We start from the raw sequence: 19,561 nt of genomic DNA on the forward strand, positions 1-19,561 counted from the left end.
CTGGGCCGCACCCCCTGCCGCACCCACACGCCCTCGGCCCTCTCCGCACCCCAGCACCTTCTAGGCCGCCCGCAGGCTCCTCTAGAGCACTACCTGGCAGTGTCACACCGCCATCTCTGCGTGGGCTGCGTTCACGGGGCCTCGGTTCTCCCAGCCCCAAGTCACTGGTTCTGCTGCACTTCCCTCGGCTCCTCGGCCACAGACCCCTTCCTCCCCGCTCCACCCCTCCTCTCCACTTCCTATCGCCTGACACCCCCAGAATCAGCAGCTGTCCCCCTCCCTCCTGGGTGCACGGCCCCTTGGGGAGGGGGAGACGGCGGGGACCCTGCCAGACACCCTGTGACGGAGGGAGAGGCCAGCGGTGCCCTTCGGGCACAGGGGACTTGGGGTGTCTGGGACAGAGCCAGGCTTCGGTGGGGGCGCTTGCCCAACCCCGCTCACCGCTGCCCTCCAGCCCCTTCGCCCAGGACTTCAGTCAGCCGCCACCTCTGCCCACCACTCCCCGCCTCCCACTCACAGGTCGAAGCGGAGGTTCTGCTTCTCCTCGAAGAAGTAGTCCACGATGAACTTGCGCACGAAGTCGGGGTTCAGCGTGTTGTCGATGACCTCGGTGCGCCCAAACTGCAAGAGAAGGCAGCTGGTGGTGTGGGTCGGGCCAGGGTCCCTGTCCCCAGGTCCCGGGTCCCAGGTGCGAGTCCTCCCCTCCACAGAGGCCACCGCACACGCAGCGCGACCCCTCACGCCCACTCGCTCTTCCCACCCCCGTGCCGCCCTTCCCCGCCTTCGCCCAGCCCGTGCCCTTCAGGGCCTCCCCTCTCGGACAGTCACAGCGCCCCCTTCTCCGGAGGCCACGCTGCAGCACCTCTGAGGACCCGGGGAGCCAGCGCCATCCCGCTGATCTCACCCGAGATGACTGAGGGCCTGCCGGCCCCGAGGCCAGCAAGGCCGCACTGGACACTGACCCCGCTGTTCTGGGCCCTCTGCCCCTCGGCCGTGCATGACCAAAACTGACGCTGGACGTCCCTGGGTCTTGCAGAGGAGCTGGGCGCACAGTTACTCAATACCTGAGTCCCACGAAGCTCCCCGAACGATTCTAGGCAAGCCACCTCCAGCCCTGGACCTGAGTCACCTAGAGGGCTTGCGGAAACACAGAGTGGGGCTCACTCCACAGCTCCTCTTTTGTAGACCCGGGGCGAGGCCCAGGACTCTGCGTTTCACAGAAGTGCTGCTGTGCTGGCGCGTGGCCGGTGCTCACGGAGCACTGAAGAATTAAGGTTGATGAGGGAAGGATGAACTGCATCACAAGCTCTGAGGCCCTGTCCCCCTCAGCAGATGGAGAACACTTATCCTGCTTCCTTCTAGAGCTACCACTCACTCCAGTGCAATCCTTTTCCTTTTCCTTTTTTTTTTTTTTTTTGAGATAGGGTCTCACCGTGTAGCTCAGGCTGGCATTAAACTCACAGCCATCCTCCTGCCTCAGCCTCCCGAGTGCTGGGATTGCAGGTGTGCGCCACCAAGTCAGGCATCGGTGCAGTTCTTCTACAACTGTTTTTAAACCAGGCAGTATGCTCGGTATTGAGCTACACAGACAAACAGAACAAGGCCCCAGCATCTGAAGCGTCCTCCCCATAGGGGGACAGCGCAGAAACAAGTAGCCACAGATGGCTAAGGAGCCCACAGAGCGGCACCCAGTGGTACCAGGCAGGACCTCTTCATTCTGAGGAAAGTGTGAAGATGATGAACTGGACAGGAGAAAAGTAGAATCTGGTCGGGGATTTGGCTCAGCTGTTCCGCCACCTGCCTCAAAAGCATTAGGACCCAAGTTCAATCCCCGTTACAAAGAAAAAAAAAAAAAGTAGAAACTGAGTGCCGTGCTTTAGAGCTGAAGTGTGCTCTTAGAGCTGCATCCTGGGCTCTGCCCTCACCATCTGATGGCATCGTCGGGAGGGAATGGAAGCTCAGGAGATGGGCATACGTGGAGGAGGACATGGACGTGACCTTGGGGACTGCATCTTCTCCCTCGCCCTTCTCTCCTTCCCTTCCTCTCTGCTTCCTGGCGACCTTGAGGGCAGAGCTTCCCTCTGCCGCCCCTCCGCCATGTTGTCTCTCCCTCCCCGCAGGCCTGAGGCAGTGGAGCCAGCAGCCGTGGACTGGGACCTCCGAAACCATGAGCTAGGACAAACCTTTCCTCCTCTAAGCTCTCCTCCTCGGGAATCTGGTCCCAACGACGGAAAGTGAGCAACAAACACACCAGGGTCCTTCCTAACACACCGCGCAACGCCTGGTTCCATGGTGGTCTGCAGCTTTCATTATCTCCGAGCTACCCCTCAACTCTGGAAAATGTGGGGTGATTCTTGCTCACAGAGATACAAGGGCGCTCTGTACAGTGGAGCGCGATGGGTTATTACCCTGTGGGTGTCGACAAATCTATGAGTTAGTTTATTTCTGAATTCCCAACTGCCTGTAGGTGTGTATTGTTGAATTTATTTCAACTGGTTATAAAATCTTACTGGTCTCCTTTTTAGTTAACAAGTTAAATAATTCTTGTCATGAGTTCATTTTAGGTTTGTATGAGAATCAGAGTTTGCCTTTTTAAGAAATACAGGGACTTTAAAAAAATACTTATGCTTGCTGGGCGTGGTGGAGCACGCCTGTAATCCCAGCACTTGGGAGGCTGAGGCAGGAGGGTCATTGCATGGTCAAGGCCAGCCTGGGCTATATAATGAGAAAAAAACAAAAAGACTATTTATGCTCACACCCTACCCCAGACCAATTAAACCCAAAACTTAGTAGGTAAGGCCCGAACAGCTACACTTCTTTAACATTCCCTAGGTGGTTTTAATGAGCGGATGGACTTTAGAACCAGTGAATGAGAATACAGCAGGAGGAAGGAAGAAAACAAACATTTACTGAGCCCCTACCGACTGCTCCACAGATCAGATGAATCGCTAAGTTATCTCACTCAATTCACCCGCAGATCCTGAGGGTGATGCCCATTTCACAAGTGAGGAGGCAGAGAGTCAGCAAGGGTAAAGAACTGGCCCAAGGTCGCCCAGCTGAGCACCCCAAAGCCCAGTCTGTTCTGACTTCGTCCGACTGCAGGGTGTCATCAAACGTGAGAACCAAAGACGAGGTCTGCCTCACCAGCATGCCGAGAAGGGGAATTCTCTGGGGTCCCATCTGCCTGGGAAGAAGACGGGGTTCCCCTGGAAACGAGCGCCCCGCCCCCCTGCGTCTCCTGCCCAGTGAGCCAGGCTGGGCAGAGACGGCAGCGGTAATTAACACACGCACATCAACAACTGCAAAGACCGCAGCCAGGACTTCAGAGATGCTTTCCGGCCTTCATTACTGTGCTAATAACAAAGAGGAAAGATGCTCGAATGTGGATTTTAAATCTCAGAAGCTGCGAGGTGCCTGTCAAGCCTTACTTAGGCACCTATGAATGACGGCAGCAATGCATATGAACGGATGCTACGGGGAAAAAAATCACTTTAGCTACCACACTGCGCTCTCCATAGAATTAGTTTCGGGCCGGAAGGGACTTGGTGAGGTGAAGGGTCAGCACCGGAGCTGCCTTGTAACTGCTGGGCTCCCGGAAGCGCCTGTCCCTCCCTCCCAGGTCCAGGCGGGCAGACACCAAACAGCAGGAGATCCCAGGAATTCTGAGTGCAGAGCTGATGCAGGGTGAAGGGGACCCCCCAACCTGAGGGCTGGGACAACCTGCTGTGGGGGACACCAAAGGAAAGGAAGCCTCGCAACGAGGCCACTTCCCCTCTGAAGGGCTGGCAGCTTCTCCCTGGCAACAAAACCCAGAGGAAAAGCTGACACGCCACAGAAGACGCTCCCGCGGGCCCTGAAACCTCTGTGACTAAGCCCCAGGAATATCAATTAAGCAGCATTAATTACACATCATCAGCTCCAGGGAGCCCCTCAGAGGGGAGGCAGGCTGGAGACTTCACTGGGGACTGAATTAAGTAGCAACCAGGGACACTGCTCAACCTGAGTTGGCATTTACAGGGCCAGGTGGGCAGCGGGACAGCAGGGCTGGGATGGGAAACCCGGCCGGGCAGGGCGGGCAAGGTCCCCTGGCTCAATCCCCCCTCGAGGCCCGGAGGCACAGCTTCTGGGAGGCATCAGCTTCCTGACCCCAGCGGGGTTGTGGGCCGGCACCCGCCCACCCCACCTCTGCTGCTCCACGCCGGCCCAGCTGCACGAGTCCCTGGGAGCGGCACAGTCCCTCCCGGTGGAGGTGGACTTCCCTAGTCTCACTCTGCCCTGCAAAGAAATCCCTGCCTTAAAGTCTCCCAGACAGTCCTGCGGGGACCCCACACCTCCACCCGCAGACTACTCCAGCGCCCCTGCGGCTCAGGCTCAGAACAGCTTCCAGCTGCACGAGTCCCTGGGAGCGGCACAGTCCCTCCCGGTGGAGGTGGACTTCCCTAGTCTCACTCTGCCCTGCAAAGAAATCCCTGCCTTAAAGTCTCCCAGTTAAACATCTGAGCAGAATCCTCTCTCCGGTGGGACTCCGACTGACACATTTTCTTTCTCACAAACATCCACACACAGACAATTCCCAACTCGCCTGACTGCAAACCAAGAACAGTGCCTCGCCTGCCCCGCCCCATTCTGCGTGTGTGACATTTACGTCACCAGGAAAGTGTGACTCCCACTTTCCATGACAGCCCTCTGGGGTGCAGGGTCAGAGCGCTGCTGTGCCCCAGGGCCTGTCTCTGAGGGTCTCGGTGGGTGGGGACAGTGGGGACGTCCCCAGCCATCTACACTTGGGGCATCTGGAAGAGGTGGGGGAGGACTGGGGCCAGATGTGCGTGGGGGTGCGAGGCCCCTCTTCTGGGCTTCGGCGGAGGTTGTGACACCCCGAGGCTGAATGCAGGCGCGTGCTCAAATATTCCGGGGAGAGTAGGGCTCTGAGTAGCTTTTCAGAGCAGCAATCTTCAGAGAGCTCTGAGAATCGCGTCTTAGCTTCTAAGGCAGCTCCCGGGGTCTCTGGGCCGGGCTCCCCTGGGTTCAAATCCTGACTCTGCTCTCACTGCTTCTGTGACCTTGGCTAAATGCCTTCACCTCTCTGTGCCTCCGTTTCCTCTTCTAGGAGTGGCAATAGCAAAGTATCCGTACTTTGTACTATCGGGTTGTGGAAAGGTTAAACGATCCCATCCGTACAATACACTTAGCAGAGAGCCTGGGACTAAACAACCTCGATACATTAGTGGACCACACTCTGGTTCATTGCTCTGTTTTTCTTTTCCACTTGGTGGGCGGTAATGTGGACAGCACCCAGGGCCTTCACACTGGGCCACCCAGAAGTGGGTGTCTCCCGTCCTTGAACTCAGCCTTGTCCCTGGGAAGTCTGCTCAGCCCCTGCTCTTCCCTCCTCACTCTCCACGCCTGAGAGCTCTGTCCTCCATCTCAACAGGCCCCCCTGTGCTGGGTCCCCCGAAGTCTCAGCCCCAAGCAGTTTCTCTCCAAAGAGCTTCTGTGCACAGGGTGAGGCTGGCGGAGCGACTGCAGGGATGGCCCTGGGTTCCCACAAGCAGAGCCCAGGAGGCCTGGCCAGGGTCCTGACCTTTACTCCTGCCTGAGGCGCGCAGGTAGCTCCTCGGTGGGCAGCTTCCCATTGCCAGAGTGGAGCAGAGAGATCACCCCGTCCTGCTGGGCCTGGATGAAAGGAAAGGACGGCGCCCTCGGTGCTGACAACCCTCACAGAGCCCTACTGCGCACAGGCACAGAGGGTGTGAATTCACTTAATCTTCATAACCCCAGGGGTGGAACTACTACCATCCGGGTCTCACAGGCAGGTAAACCGAGCAAGGCTCAGATACACCGAGGCATCTGCCCAAGGTCACACAGCCAGCGAGGAGAAGGAACGGGTTCGAAGCACCAGTCACCAATCAAGAGGCTACACTGTGAAACCGGGAGGCACCTCCTCCTCCACTCTCTAAGCCCGGCCCTACCTCCGCCCTCTCCAGCACCCACTCCCTTGCCTGCAGCAGGCATGGGGTGGGGGAAGGACCTCTGCCAGTCCGGTCTGCAAAACCACAGGCTGACCTAGACCCACAGACCTGGGTGGGGAGCTCCACCGGCCCAGGGATCCAGCTGCAGTGGGATGGGGGGCTGAGCAGCACCCCGCTTCTCCAGCAGCAACAGCCTGTCTGCGCCCCCTCACTCGGGTCCCTCCCTCCAGAGATCCTCCTCCTCTTGCATCGTGACTGCTCATCTTCACAAGGCCTCCGCAGGCGAGACCTCATTTACTCCCCCACCCATGACCCCACAGCCGAGGCCCCCCCGCTTTACAGAGAAGGGATGGAGCCCCCGGCGGGGAGAGGGCCGTGTCCTGTGGTGTTGGTGCAGCCCCTGCCGTGGCAGCCGTGGGTGGCTCCCTGCATGCTGAGTAGTCCTGAGGACCCCCCAGCTGCGGAGCCCCGGGAAAGCCCGGCTCCTCCAACCTCACACGGCTGTGTAACACTGTGTAAGGGGGATTCTAATTGCCTCACGGCAGAGCCCTGCCCAGGCCTTCGGGAATCACACTCACTGGGGTTAAAAGGAGAGGCCAGGGAGCGCCTCTACTTGGACAGGGGCAAGGGATGTGCTTCCTGCCCCGCGTCCTGGAGGAGGCCCAGCCACCACCATCTTGAGTGTGCGAAGGTCTCACAGGAGCCCACGAAAGGTGCCCACGGGCACTCTGTACACCGAGGGAGCCAGGCCGACAGGGCCCAGGGCTCCTGCCTCCCAGTGCCTGGACTCGCGCACTTGGTGTGTCTCGGCGGTCACCGCTGAGGCCGGGAGCTGGGGGACCCAGGGAGGGAGGAGATGTCCCCTCCGAAGGAGGCGGCGCAGGGCAGGCTCCCTCCGCCTAGACAGACCAGCAGGGCCCTGGGAAATGCTGCCCGGCTCTGACGAAAGACTCCCTGCCAAGAAGCTTCCACACACTGTGTATTGGTCCCAACTCCTGGCCAAGGAGCTTGGCGACCTAGAGGCGGGCAAAGCCCTGGCCACGCCCACCCCAGGCCAGGGGCCGGGGAGAAGGGAGGGGCCGCCTAAGCCCCGCCCCTGAAGCCCCGCCCCCAGGCAGCCCTCAGCCCCTCACAGCCTGGCACCTGCCCGCCAGTGCTCCCTCTCCCCGGGAAAGCCTCGGTTTCTGGCGCAGGGCTTCTTGGAGGGGCCGTGAGGAGCTTTCTTCGTGCCAGGCACCTTACAGGAAGTAGCTCATTTCATCCTCACAGCGGGCTTGCAAGCGGAAGTACTCACCTGAGAGCCCGCTGGGCAGGGGACCAACGGCTTTGGACTCGATTCAGAGCCCACGTTCGCGACACAGCGCATACCTAGATGCTAACCCCTGAGCGTAAACAGCCGTCCCAGCCGCCAAGGGACCTTGGCCTACTAGAAAAGCAAACTCCTTCCTTCAGATGAAATCTTGGGATCCTGTCTAAGGCGCTACAGACATCTCCGGGTGAAGGGGCAGGGGAGGCGGGACCACACAGGCTCACAGCTACTCGGAGCCGGGTTTGCTGCTGCACGTCTGTGATCCCAGCACTCAGGAGGTTGAGGCAGGAGGATCACCGAAAGTTGGAGGCTGGCTTGGAATATATACTGAGACCCTGTCTCAAAGAAACAAAACAAACCAAAAAGGCCCACTTTGAGAGCTGGTGGCCTGGGTGGGGACAAGGGCTCAGAAGAGCACACCTGCACCTGGCTCTGCCCTTTCTGAGCTGTTGGGTGGAGCCAGGGCCCCAGTGGGTCGCATTTCCCTTTTCTATGGTGAGGGGGCCTCCGGAGACTATGTAGCCACCGTGCATGGGAGGAGCCTCTCCTCAGCCTCGGGTGATGGCTCTGTGCGATGACGATATTTGCAGGTATCAAGCTCAGCAGGGCAGGCATCGGGCCAGTCTGTCAGCTGCCCCACCACAGGGAGCGGGCATCAGGATCCCATTGTATTGATTAAAAAAATAAATAAACAACAACAAAACCACCAGAGACTCAGTGGGGTTAAGGGAAGTGACAAAAACAGGGCCTGAAGGGCCATCTGTGACAGTGACTCGCTGCTCCAAAGCGAGTTCTAAAGCCCTAGTGCTGAGCCAGGAGTGGTGGTGCATACCTGGAATCCGCTGCCACCCTCCAGAGGACCTGCCCCTGTTCACCTCAGGAACCATGTCCCCCACAAACTCCATCATTTCCACTGCTCAAACTATACTGGCTTTCTGTTCTTCAAATGCAGCAAGCTTACTCCTACCTCAGGGCCTTTGCACTTGCTCTACCTTCCACCTTGAACACTCTACCCCCAGACATATGCACCGAGGACTCCACTTATGTCACCAGGGTTGGGTTGGTTGACAGGGTCTCCAAGGGTGGCCATTCTTGCTGTGACAATTGCATATGGCGGTTGGTATTTCCAGGTGTTTTCAAATGCATGGCCTTAGTTACTAACTCCTAAGAAGAACACCTAACTTCATTTTACAGATAAGTAAACTGAGACCTGAGGAAGATAAACACTTTACTTATCAGGACTGAGATAGGGGCCGGAAACTTAGCTCAGTGGTTCTGCTGCCTGCCTCGCAAGCACAAGGTCCTGAGTTAGATCCCCGGTACCAAAAAAAAAAAAGACTGAGATGGGAGCCCAGGACACCAAGAGCATCTGACTGACATTCATGATGTGCTAGGATCAGATGGAAAAGAGAACAGATTACAACAAAGTTATGCAGAACCCAGGGGGCTGAAGTGCCTACCCCAAGGGTCAACTGTGGAAAGGTCCCTAGTGAAGGGACACACGTACCCCACTCACAACCTTGTCACACGTGTGGACCACAAATGCAGCTGACCCAGGCCAGGAAGCGGAAACTGAGGTACCGAGGTACAGTTCCAACCGGGCGGGCTCTTCACAAACAGTAACTGAAGGTGATCCCACAGATGACACAGTGAGGGTGAGGGTGAAAACACTCTCAGCTCCAAAGGCTCATCCCGGAGTCTGAGCTGGGAGGGTCCTGTCTGGACAGGAGGTTGTGCACCAGAGACACGGGGGTCCCTCGACTCACAAAGGTCGGTGGACTCTTGCTGTCAGTCAGGAGTGTCCAATCATCAGCGACAAAGCATCAAGTGCACAGCCCAGAGGGGAGGAGCAGGATGGTCCCATTCACACCTGGTGAGGCCCTGGGACCCCACCTGAGGCTTTCCCTGGACTGGAGGGGCAGGAGGTACGGGGCCCATGCTCAGGGCAGAATGCCCAGGTTGGAAAAGGGACAGGAAATTATGACATAAAGAGCCCCACTATCCCCTGCACCCCACAAGGACACAGCAGGAGGGAACCCTCACCACGGTCTATGAAGAACTGGCTTCACAGGACAACTCTGCCACAGCCTTGGTCTCAGCCTTCCCAGCCTCCAGAACCGTAAGATGAAGTTCCAGGGACGGGGCTTTTTGTTACAGCAGTGAGAATGGACTGAGACTGTCTAACACGCACTCCCTGAGCTCAGGGAAACAGTGGCCCCACCAAGCTGCCCTCGGGAAATCATTCTGAACATCTGGAGATGAGTCCTCTTCCCACCTGGTGGGAAAATGTCAGACTGCAGCTGGGCTGCTCAAAAACACTCGGGCCAGGAATTGGTGAGTGTGCCGGCTGAGGACACAGGCACTGGGGTGCGGTGAGGTGATCGCTGCCACACCCTAAGATCTCAGGATTCCCATCCCCACCTTCCCAAGGGGTCCTCGGCAGGCACCTGGTGAGGGAGGGGCGGCGACAGCCACCCCCACTTCTCTAGAGGGGACGGAGGGCTCCTGGGTATCTCTCTCTGCGGTGAGAGACAGCGCAGATGGGACGCTTCCCTCAGGGCCACACTGCCTTCCCAGGACACGCAGAAGGCCCTGACGGGGCTCGATGCAAATAATGCTAGATTTCCTGGGCTAAAATTACATCTTGAGTCAATTTTCATAAAACGTAGTGACAGATTTAGGTGCTGGGAAGATGGGGATTTCTCGGAAGGCATCAAACTGACCCGAATGGTTAAAATCAGCTCAAACCTGGCAGCCAGGGCTGCAAGAGCAGCCACCACTCGCCTGGCCCTGAGAGGCGACTTGACCCCCAAGGGCAAGGATTGTCAGTGAAAGGCAGGAAGTGGCTGCTGTCTACGGGTCAGAGTGGCTGCGCCTCTTGGGAAAGGGGCCAGCCGCCAGGATCTCCAGGAGCCCTGGCTACCCCTCGACACAGGCAGCCGAGACCCCTCGGTGCCCCCTGCCTGTGTCTCCCAGCCGCAGCCCTGCACGCAGCCAGGCTCAGGTGCCCGAAGTCTGCATCGGGCGTCTCTGTGCCCCATGCCCGGCCTCCCCTCTCCAGCATCCCCCTGAGGGTCCTGGAAATCACCCCACATAATCCCCAGCCTGCGCCAGTCACAGCCCCCACAACTGCCACCCCGAGAGTCACCAGCCTCCTGGTTTCCTTAGACCCTGCTGCTGTCATTCACACCATAAATGTCCCCTGCAGGTGCATGAGCTAAAGGCTCGGTCCTCAGGGTGCTGAGGCGGTGGGGCCCAGGGAGAGTCTCTAGGTCCCTGGAGGTGACCCTGGAGGGAACAGTGGACACCAGTCTCATCTTTCTCTTGGCTCCCATTGTGAGTATTTCAAGCCCGAAGCTATGGGGCCATCTGACCATGGGCCAGGACCTCCAACACCACAGCCAAAACAAGCCTTTCCTCTCTGCACTCAGAGTCTCTGGTGTTCTGCTGGTGACCGGGAGGCTGACTAACTCTCTCGTCCCTTCCCCTGACTACACACGGTGTGGGTGGCCTCTCCTTAGGCCTCCCTCCATGAATGCCGCCACGGTCGCTGGTGCACCTCCCCGACACCCTCCCAGTGCACACTGGCAGCCCTGCACCCCCGCGATCGACTCCATGCCCGAGGCCAGCCCTCCCTCGTTGGCCCAGGAGGCTGAGGCAGAGACACTCACAGTGCCTTCCCACTTACTGCTTCCCGAGCCAGAGAGCTTCTGCTGGGATTCAGATGCCACTGGAGAAACCCCGAAGCCTGTCAGAACAATTTAGCCGGGCACGGCATCCTGGCCGAGTCCGGTTCCCTCAGACTCCACTCTCTGCGATTCCTCTCAGGACCCGCGCACATGGGTCTCCCCGGCTCTGGCTCTCAGCGACTCTCTTCTCTCCACCGGTCTCCCTCTTTTCCCCAGCACCCGGCTGCACAAAGGCCGCCTGTGTCCCCTGCTCCTCCAGGGGGTGCGTGTGTCAGCTGGTCAGGACTAGACCCCCGCACCCCCAAAGCAGTGGACGCACAGAACCGCAGGCAGCGAGTCAGTGACAGAGTCACGACGTCCACCGCCCCTCCTGACTGACGCCCTTCCTGATGCACGAGCATTAGCACATTGCTGGTTCCTGGGAAGCTCGGCCAAAGGCCTCGACAGTAATTAGCTCACTGAAGTAGGCTAAACGTTTCCTAGCAATCTGCTTTATGCTTCAGCGGGCTTAGCGCTGCGGAGAAGATAAAACGTCACTTCAGCCCAGACCCTCTGGAATATTTCCCAGCCCCAATTCACCCCTTTCGGCCATTTTCTCCAGCCAAGTCTGGTGCGGGACAGAGCAGGGCTGGTGACGTCCCAGCCGAGTCTCCAACTGGCGCCTGCGGCATGGTGGACAGGGCCCAGGGCGGGGCTGCCGAGGCCAAGAGCCACAGCTTCAGTCCAGGCACCTCCTGTCCCAAGCGTGAGCCTCTTCGGATCACCAGGAGCAGCAAGTTCAGCTTCCAGCCCTCAGGGGGCTGTGAGGGCCACAGGACACCAACGCTAGCGTGAGGCCCAGCAAGCGGCCCAACCTCCCAACAGAGAGGGAAGCCACAGGGACTCCCAGGGCCTCCCCCCGCCCCGTCCCCTCAGCTCCCTCCCACAGGAGCCCAGCTGTGTTTCTGAGCCCAGGCCACCAAGCGGGTCACCATGGGCCTGGATGCCTGTCTCCCCTCAGACCCTCAGACCCTCAGACTGGGGTCTCCTGCCTGCCCTCCGCCTCCCCTGCTGCCTCCGTGGGACACTCCTGGCGGGGTCTCTCCAGCCCATCTGGGGGACCCGATGGCATCCAGGGGAAGGGAAAGGGGCGAACCTACCTCCCGCCACTGTTTGTTCTCCATCCCTTGAGTGTACATGACGCACACTGCAGAGGAAAAGAAAGACAGGTCACCGTGAGGGCTCAGAGGAAGGCAAGACCCCGGTGGGGAGGCTGCGCAGCAGAGTGCCGGCCACCTTTAGAGCTGGCAAGGTCTCCGCGGTCAAGGCTAGACCCCTGCACCCCCAAAGCAGCGCCTGCCCTGCCAGACCACAGCCACTCAGGCTCAGGAGTGTTCTGGTTCCCTAGGACAGAAGCCTTTGGGTCCCAGACACCTCCGCCCTTCCCGGCCTGCCGTTCTGGGGCATCCCAAGGAGTGGGGCGACAGGGAAACCCCCGAGCTCTCTTCTGGAGCATTCAGCAGCCCTGACGTGCGGGGACAGAGCCAGGCGCATACTGAGTGCTGCCCCTGTTGGTCATGAGGCTGCTGCTGTCACGGTTACCCCCATCGCAACAGGACTTACGTGGGTCAGACTTGGAAAACATGTCTTTGTCCAAGAGGTTCCTGAAAGACAGGAAAGAGGAGGAATCAGTGGGCTGAGGGCAGGGGCCCTAGGGGCAGGCCGGTCCCTGCCCGGAAGCTGCCTCCGGCCCGGCCTCAGGCAACACAGGAAGGGAAGGCAGCTTCTGGGCAAACTTTTATTAAGCTTCTCAACCGCCAGGCCTGGGAGCTGCTCCAGGTCCCCTGTCTGCAGCTGCTCGGTGCCCGCCCTGTGCCACCCTCACTATGGCGCCATAGTCCCCTCAGGTGGCACCGGGACCCCAGGCCTCTCACTGGCCAAGCCCTTTCTAGAAAGTCTCTTATCACGTTTCTGCCTCAGTCGTCAGTCAGTCAGTCAAATCGCTCACGCAAAACCACCCACCCCGCCGCTCAAGCTCTCAGGGCCTCAGTTTACTCCACACTTCCATCTGTTCTGGGGAAGTAATGCACCGTACCCCCAGGGGATGCGCTGGGTACCCCTGGGCAGATGCTAACCCAGGCCCCAAGGGTCCCACGGGAAGGCACTGCAGACACAAACACACAACTTGGGGAGGGGATATAGCTCAGTGGTGCTGCCGCCTGCCACACACACACAAACGCGAGTTCCTCAGAGACACAGCTCCCGGCCTCCTCCAACCCTCAGGCTGTCCGGCCCGCAGGCCACTCCACCTCCCTCTCCACAGCTCTGCCTCCTCCAGATGCCAGGTCCTGCCCACCCCACGTCCCCCACAGGTCCTTTCCCAGGGAAGAGAAACCGTCAGTCAGCCCTGGTGCAGCTGCTGCCTCACAGCCAACTCCCAAGGAAAGAGCTGGTGGAGTTCCTGGCGACCATCTCTCACCTCTGCCCAGGAGAGGGGAGGCTGAGGCCCAGGAAGAGGCAGGAAGTGGCCATATCCCACAGCAAGGGCAGAGACAGAAAGGCCCTGAGTCACCATCGCTGTCACCGGTCACCCTCAGCAGTGAGACTGTAGGGCAATCTGACCCAAGAGTCAGCCCCACCACCGGCCCCAACCTGGGTGCAAGCCAAAGACAGACAGACAGACAGACAGACAGACGGATGGATGGACTCAGCAGAGCCCGGTGCCAACAAATGGTGAACTCTGATGCCAGGGCAGGACCAGATGTGGGTAACCCCAGCTACAGCGATGTCCCCAAGAGAGGGGCGGCCTATGGGAACCCAGCAGCTGTCCTTGGGAACCATGCCAGACACCTCCAGCCCACAGGAGCTTGGGGAAGTGACACAGGGGCGGCTGGGGAGGGCGGGCGGACACCCCACTGGGCCTGGCTGATCCTGGCTGTGCAGCTCAGGGCAGGGGCGCGTCTGCCTGATTCCAGCAAAAGACAAAATGCCTCAGAACGGAGGGAGAGTCCAGACCGCCAGCGCTTCCCCTGCGATTTCTGTTTAGGAGAGCTCAGAGACATTTTTTTTTTTTTTCCTAACAGGAAAGTATTTTTTCCACCAAAAGAGCATAAAACCCTTCAGCTGTCTGCTCAACAGCCTGGAGCTTGGCTTCTTTTGTTCCCGAATCAAGGCCAGGAAAGCAGAGCCAGGCCCCTCTGCTCCTGGCTCCCCCAAAGGAGCGAAGAGCAATTCAGAGGCGCTGGAGCTCAGGGATCACCCGGGTCCCAGCAAAGGCAGGAAGCACAGGAGGACAGGATTAGGGCCCCCGCGGGTGAGAGGTGGGGTGGGGCTGGGGACGCTGAGCCGCGTGACCCGCACACCTCCCGGGTCGTCCCTGCACAGCCCACAAGCCCACAAAGCCGCCTCCACACGCGGGGCAGGGGCCGGGTGGCCACACAGACAGCAGCACAGGAGGAGACGGCGCCCTCTGCCCTTGCCTTCTCCCGGGCCAGGGACCTTGTGGGGGCCGTGCACCCCTGACTCTGGGCAGGTGGCCTATGGGTTTGCACACACAGATGCGTTCTTTCAGCTTTCCAGAGACATCCGGAAGAAATCCGGTTTCTCTCCTTCCCCAGACCCACCCTGGCCACCCCCAACTTCTGGGGGGTGGACCCCGAGAGCAGATTTGGAGCCTGACTGCTGGTCCCACAGCAGCCCCTTCCTCTCCAGCTGCGTGACCTCAGCCAAGCTTCATCCCCTGCACCTCAGGATCCCCAGGGTTTTTCCTGGGTTAACGGGGTTCACATAGGCAAAGAGGGTACAGCGGTGCCAGGCACACACTAGATGGCAATTCAGGGCCTGGAGTACAGGAAGTCAGTACAGGCCAACAGAGGTCAACTGTGGCACAGGGAGGCCTCATTCACCCCTCGCTGCTCCCTAAGCCCACCCAAGCCTCTCCTAGCTGCAGGGAGCTCAGCTGGCCAGCAGGGATGTGTGGAAAGCTTCTCCTCCGGCACGCGTCCCCTGTTCTTCCGGCTAGCCAAATCCACACTGGTTCAGAGCTGATGCAGGCCCTGAAATCCTAGTCCATGACCCCTATCTTTGGCTAGGGGTAGCATCAATCAGCTCCGGCCACTGACATAGAAAGGAAAATCTGCTAAGAGGTCTTCGGAGGGATTGTGCTTTTTCATAAAACTCTGTATCTTGTTTCCCATCCTTGGATGTGGTTGAGATGCCTGGTACAGAGGCAGCCCCACAATGGCATGAGGCCCACCATGGGTATGATAGCAGAGGAGAATGATAGTTGGGTCCTCTGTGGAAAAATGAGCCAACAAAACAGCCAGAGATGACTTAGCTCTAAACTCACTGTGATCGGAGAAAAGCACATCTCTCAGGCTTGAGGACATGGTGGCGCATGCCTGTAATCCCAGAATGTGGGAGGCTGAGGCAGGAGGATCGCCACAAGTTTGAGGCCAGCCTGGGCTACATAGTGAGTTCAAGGCCAGCCTGAACTGCAGAGCAAGACCTCGTCCCAAAAAACAAAAACAAACAAACAAAAAAAACCTCTCAGGATTATACCATTACCAGTCAGATTTTCTGTTACTTCCAGCTGATGCATTCCTAACAAATGCGACCCGATCTGCTCTGCCACCGTCGTCCGGCCTCCTTTCCCCGCTTCCTCCCTGCCCTGCACTCCCCACAGTGGGTCATCTCCATCGGTGACCTCGGGCCGAAAAGGGAGATTTCAGGCTGAAGAGGAGGGACGACGCTGAGATCGGGCTCCCACCTGCCGAAGCTGGTACCTGGGTCCCATCCCTGGTCTCCATGGAGACCCCACCCCCAACCTCAAGAAGCCGTCAAGGTTTTGAGGTCCAGGGAAACTGGACTCGGACCCCCTCCCCCAAAACGGACTGGCTGTGTATCCTTGGGTGGGTCTCTCAACATCTCTGAACGCTGATTTCCTAATCAACAAGCAGAGGCAAACTAGTCCCTGTCTCACAGGAGTGTCCTGAAGTCAAGAGGCTGCAGGGCTTGACAGGCAGAAATGTAAGGTGGTCCTAAGGTGCCCGCCCCCAAGAACAGGCCTGAATAGTCCCCTTGCGGGTATGAGACTGTCACTCAGAGAACATCCCAGGTTACAGGGTGCAAAAGGTGACGGGACGTCTGTTCCCAGGATTACAGATTTACCACTACCCGCGACGCTGCCGCACACGGGGGAGTCAGGATCCTCTGGCTGTGCAGTCGGTGAAAGGACCAACTGGGGGACCAGCAGACACCTCCTCAAAGCCAAGTCACCGTCCACCCGTCACCCTGCAGCCATAAGGAACTGGACCCTGCCAACAACTGGAGATCAGAGCCCTGCAGACACCTAGCTGTCAGCTCCTGAGACCCCACGCGGGCTGAGCCGGGACCTCGGATGGATCTGCAGAACCAGGATGGGCGGCCGCGAGAGGCCAAGTGCCCAGGGGGTAGTAAGTGCTCCACGATGCACTGGTGTCACTGCCGTGACTCCGAAACACAGAGCAGAGCAGCCTGGTTAGAGGAACCTCTCTTCCGAGCGCTGGCTGTCGGCAGTGGGGTCCTTGGTCCCCGTGCCCCCTGCCCCGCCTTTCAGGAGAAAGGGCTCTGAGCAGATTCACACCCCTCCCGAGAGGCCCACACAGACAGCAGACAGCCGTATCTCTGCGAGGAGACAGCAGCTGCCCACCAGCCACGCCAGTGGGGGCAGAGGCTGCTGAGACTCCAGGCCTCTCCGTTCCCCTCCCCTGTGGGAGCCAGGACCCCGCGCCCCTGCCCCTGCAGATCTGTGCATGCTTTTCCTCAGTGCAAAGGTTTCCTGTTACATAAAGAATGCAGATCTCTCTCTAACCAATGTGCTGGCCCAGATCCTGCATCAGAGGACAGAGGCACAGAGACCTGAAAAAATCACAGGGCCTGGGTGGTACACCAGACGGGAGAGCTGACAGGTCTGCAGAGCAGCCTGCTGAAAGGCAGGAAAGGTCTGGGACCGACTGTGGGAGGACGAACAGCTTTCCACTCAAAGGAGGAAGGTCTGGGGGTCACGTTTTCTACGGTGTCTGCTGATACCTAGTTGCACAAACCATCTGCCTGGCCCACTCAGAATCATCTCTAAGCTGAGCATGGTGGTACACACCTACAGAATCCCAGCACTTGGGAAGCTGAGGCAGGAGGATCATCACAAGCTGGAGGCCAGTCTGGGCAACATAGTGAGTTCAAGGCCACCCAGAACTACGTAGCAAGACCCTGTCTCAAGAGCCCAAAACCAAACACAAGAAAACTACCTCTTATGTCCAGAACCTGAACAAACCTTGGTACCCACTACAGAGATGGATTTTTATTTACTTCCAAATGTCAAACAATAGATAACATACATCACTAACGTGGATTAAGCCTCACAACTGATAAGGGTTGTTACAGTTCTTTTCTAGAGGGGGAAACGGAGGCACAAAATGGCTAAGTAGCTTTCCCAGCGCCGGCCTGAACACAGTAGACAAATGTCAGGTTTCCTATTCTTAACCACCATGGCAAATAACCAAAGGCTTTCTGATCTTTGGCCCAGAGCGCACCAAAGTCAGGTAAAATAACTGAGTTTGGATTACTGGTGAGCCCCGGCATCATCCACCTGAACCAGGGCCCTAGTGTGTCCACCCCGTGGTGTGGGCTGCTGTCCCAGAGCCATGTTTGGGCACCTGGCCCATCGGCAGCTGGTGCCCCCCAGGCAGGGCAGAGAAGGGGTGGCCGGAACACATGGGGAGTGGAAGGGGAAGGCAACAAAGAGGGAACCTTGACCCCCAGCAGCCCCAGGCCCTCCCCACAGCTTCCTATCTCTCCACCCACCAGCAGAGGTCCCCAGATGCTCAGGGCGGCCTCTCTGGGGCCTTGACAACCGGACTGGACAGGACTGGACAGGAGACTGGACTCTAACCCGGGTCCAGAGCAAAGTGCTAGAGAAAACTGCCCTGCACGTCCCTCTCCCCCATGCCCTCTCCTCCTTTCCCTCCTTTCTCTCTCCTCTCCCCACTGACTCCCAGAACCTGGACAGTGAGCGGGGCCTGCTGAAGCCGAGAAGAAGGAGCCACAATTTCAAGGCCACCCAGACTGCCCCTTCTACTTCCTGCCTGTCCCAGAGACTCCTCTCCTGATGGCTTCTCACCAAAGCCCATCTCCCAGCCGCTCACTTTCTGGGGAGCAGCAGGAGAGCCAGGTGCTTCTTGGGCTGATGGACAACGTCCCCCAAGAGGGCATGGACACCCCGGTCAACCCCGGCACCACCTCCTCCAGGGACGGAGTGTCCCCAGGCCGTCTGCCCCAGGCGGTACCACCCTTGGACACCTCCACTTCCCGGGGGTGGGCAGGCCGGGCGAGCATCACCAGGCAATCACTGTGGCTGCCTATTGAGCACCTACTGCTGTACGCCAGGTGCTCTGCACTCCTCTGTGCCTGCGTGCCAGGCGGGGCCCCAAGGCTTAGTGTCCTCCTGAGGACAGGTACACGACAAGTGGGGAAACCAAGTAAGGATTCAGAGGCTGTCTTCCTCCACAGGACACTGTCCCCTCAGCTCCTGCCTCAGGGGGATGCGCCACCCTGGGGAGGGGCCCAGCGTGACCCTGGGATGGCTTTGGGGGTCCTGGGGAGAAAGGGCAGGCTCGGCACCACTGGGGGCTGAGGAGGGGAGGGAGAGGGCTGCCAGGGGCACAGCCCAGCCCGGCGTCCCCAGCTCTACCTACAGCTCCTCCGCGTCACAACTTTTAATATAGGTCCTCGAGGAATCCGGCCGAAGAGTGTGACTCGGGGGATGGGGGTGGGGGACACGGACAAGACCTCAGCCAGGGCTCTGGAAATGCTGGTAATAGTGTCGTCTTGGGGGGCCCTCAAGGTGGACCACGCTGGGGTGCCATGGCAGGCAGTGTCCCCAAGGCGGCCACAGAGTGGCTGCACCAGGGCCTCCCCTCATACCTGGAGCAGCCCCCCTCAGCTCCCTGAACCTGGGGGAGACCCAGCCCTCCCAGGGGTATGACTAAGGATTTGGGGGCGGCAGACCACAAAACGCTCCTAGTCTTCCCCTGCCCCACTGTGGAATTTCACAGTGTTCCATTGCTTTGGCTTAAGGTTTTGACCCAAGTTACTGTGTTTTTAAAGGGGGGCCGCTTTAAGTTGTTAGGGTTCTCACACCTGGGCTCGCAAGAGTCAAGTCGACCTACTTTGGGGGTCAGAAGGTGGACTTTGGAAAGCTGGGGTCAGGACCGCAGGGGCCAGAGGGGAGGATGAGGTGCTGGGTGGAGGCGGGAAGTGGGGCGCAAGGAGGGCTCCAAGGGAGGGGCTGGGCCCCCGCAAGGGTCAGGGCAAAGCACTAACTTCTGGATTTGGCGAGGGGTCGCGGAGACCCCGGGGAAGGCTCTCAACATCTAACCAGAAGGTGGACTTTGGAAAGCTGGGGTCAGGACCGCAGGGGCCAGAGGGGAGGATGAGGTGCTGGGTGGAGGCGGGAAGTGGGGCGCAAGGAGGGCTCCAAGGGAGGGGCTGGGCCCCCGCAAGGGTCAGGGCAAAGCACTAACTTCTGGATTTGGCGAGGGGTCGCGGAGACCCCGGGGAAGGCTCTCAACATCTAACAC

At 59.0% G+C, this 19,561-nt stretch overlaps 1 protein-coding gene across 1 annotated transcript in view; it reads right to left on the reverse strand.

The window, feature by feature from the left end:
* Cpne5 (copine 5) overlaps positions 1-12,614 on the reverse strand; it is a 49,012-nt gene extending 36,398 nt beyond the window's left edge. The window contains exons 1-3 of the mRNA XM_033766417.1: positions 12,570-12,614; positions 12,107-12,153; positions 518-621 (exon numbers count right to left, since the gene is read on the reverse strand). Coding sequence (XP_033622308.1) covers positions 518-621; positions 12,107-12,153; positions 12,570-12,591 — 173 coding nt within the window. The 5' untranslated portion in view covers positions 12,592-12,614. The remainder of the gene's footprint in view (positions 1-517; positions 622-12,106; positions 12,154-12,569) is intronic.
* Positions 12,615-19,561: the final 6,947 nt, after the last annotated feature.

The sequence above is a fragment of the Fukomys damarensis genome, unplaced genomic scaffold, assembly GCF_012274545.1.
Source record: "Fukomys damarensis isolate Sample0158 unplaced genomic scaffold, DMR_v1.0_HiC HiC_scaffold_20, whole genome shotgun sequence".
In the NCBI taxonomy this organism is placed as follows: domain Eukaryota; kingdom Metazoa; phylum Chordata; class Mammalia; order Rodentia; family Bathyergidae; genus Fukomys; species Fukomys damarensis.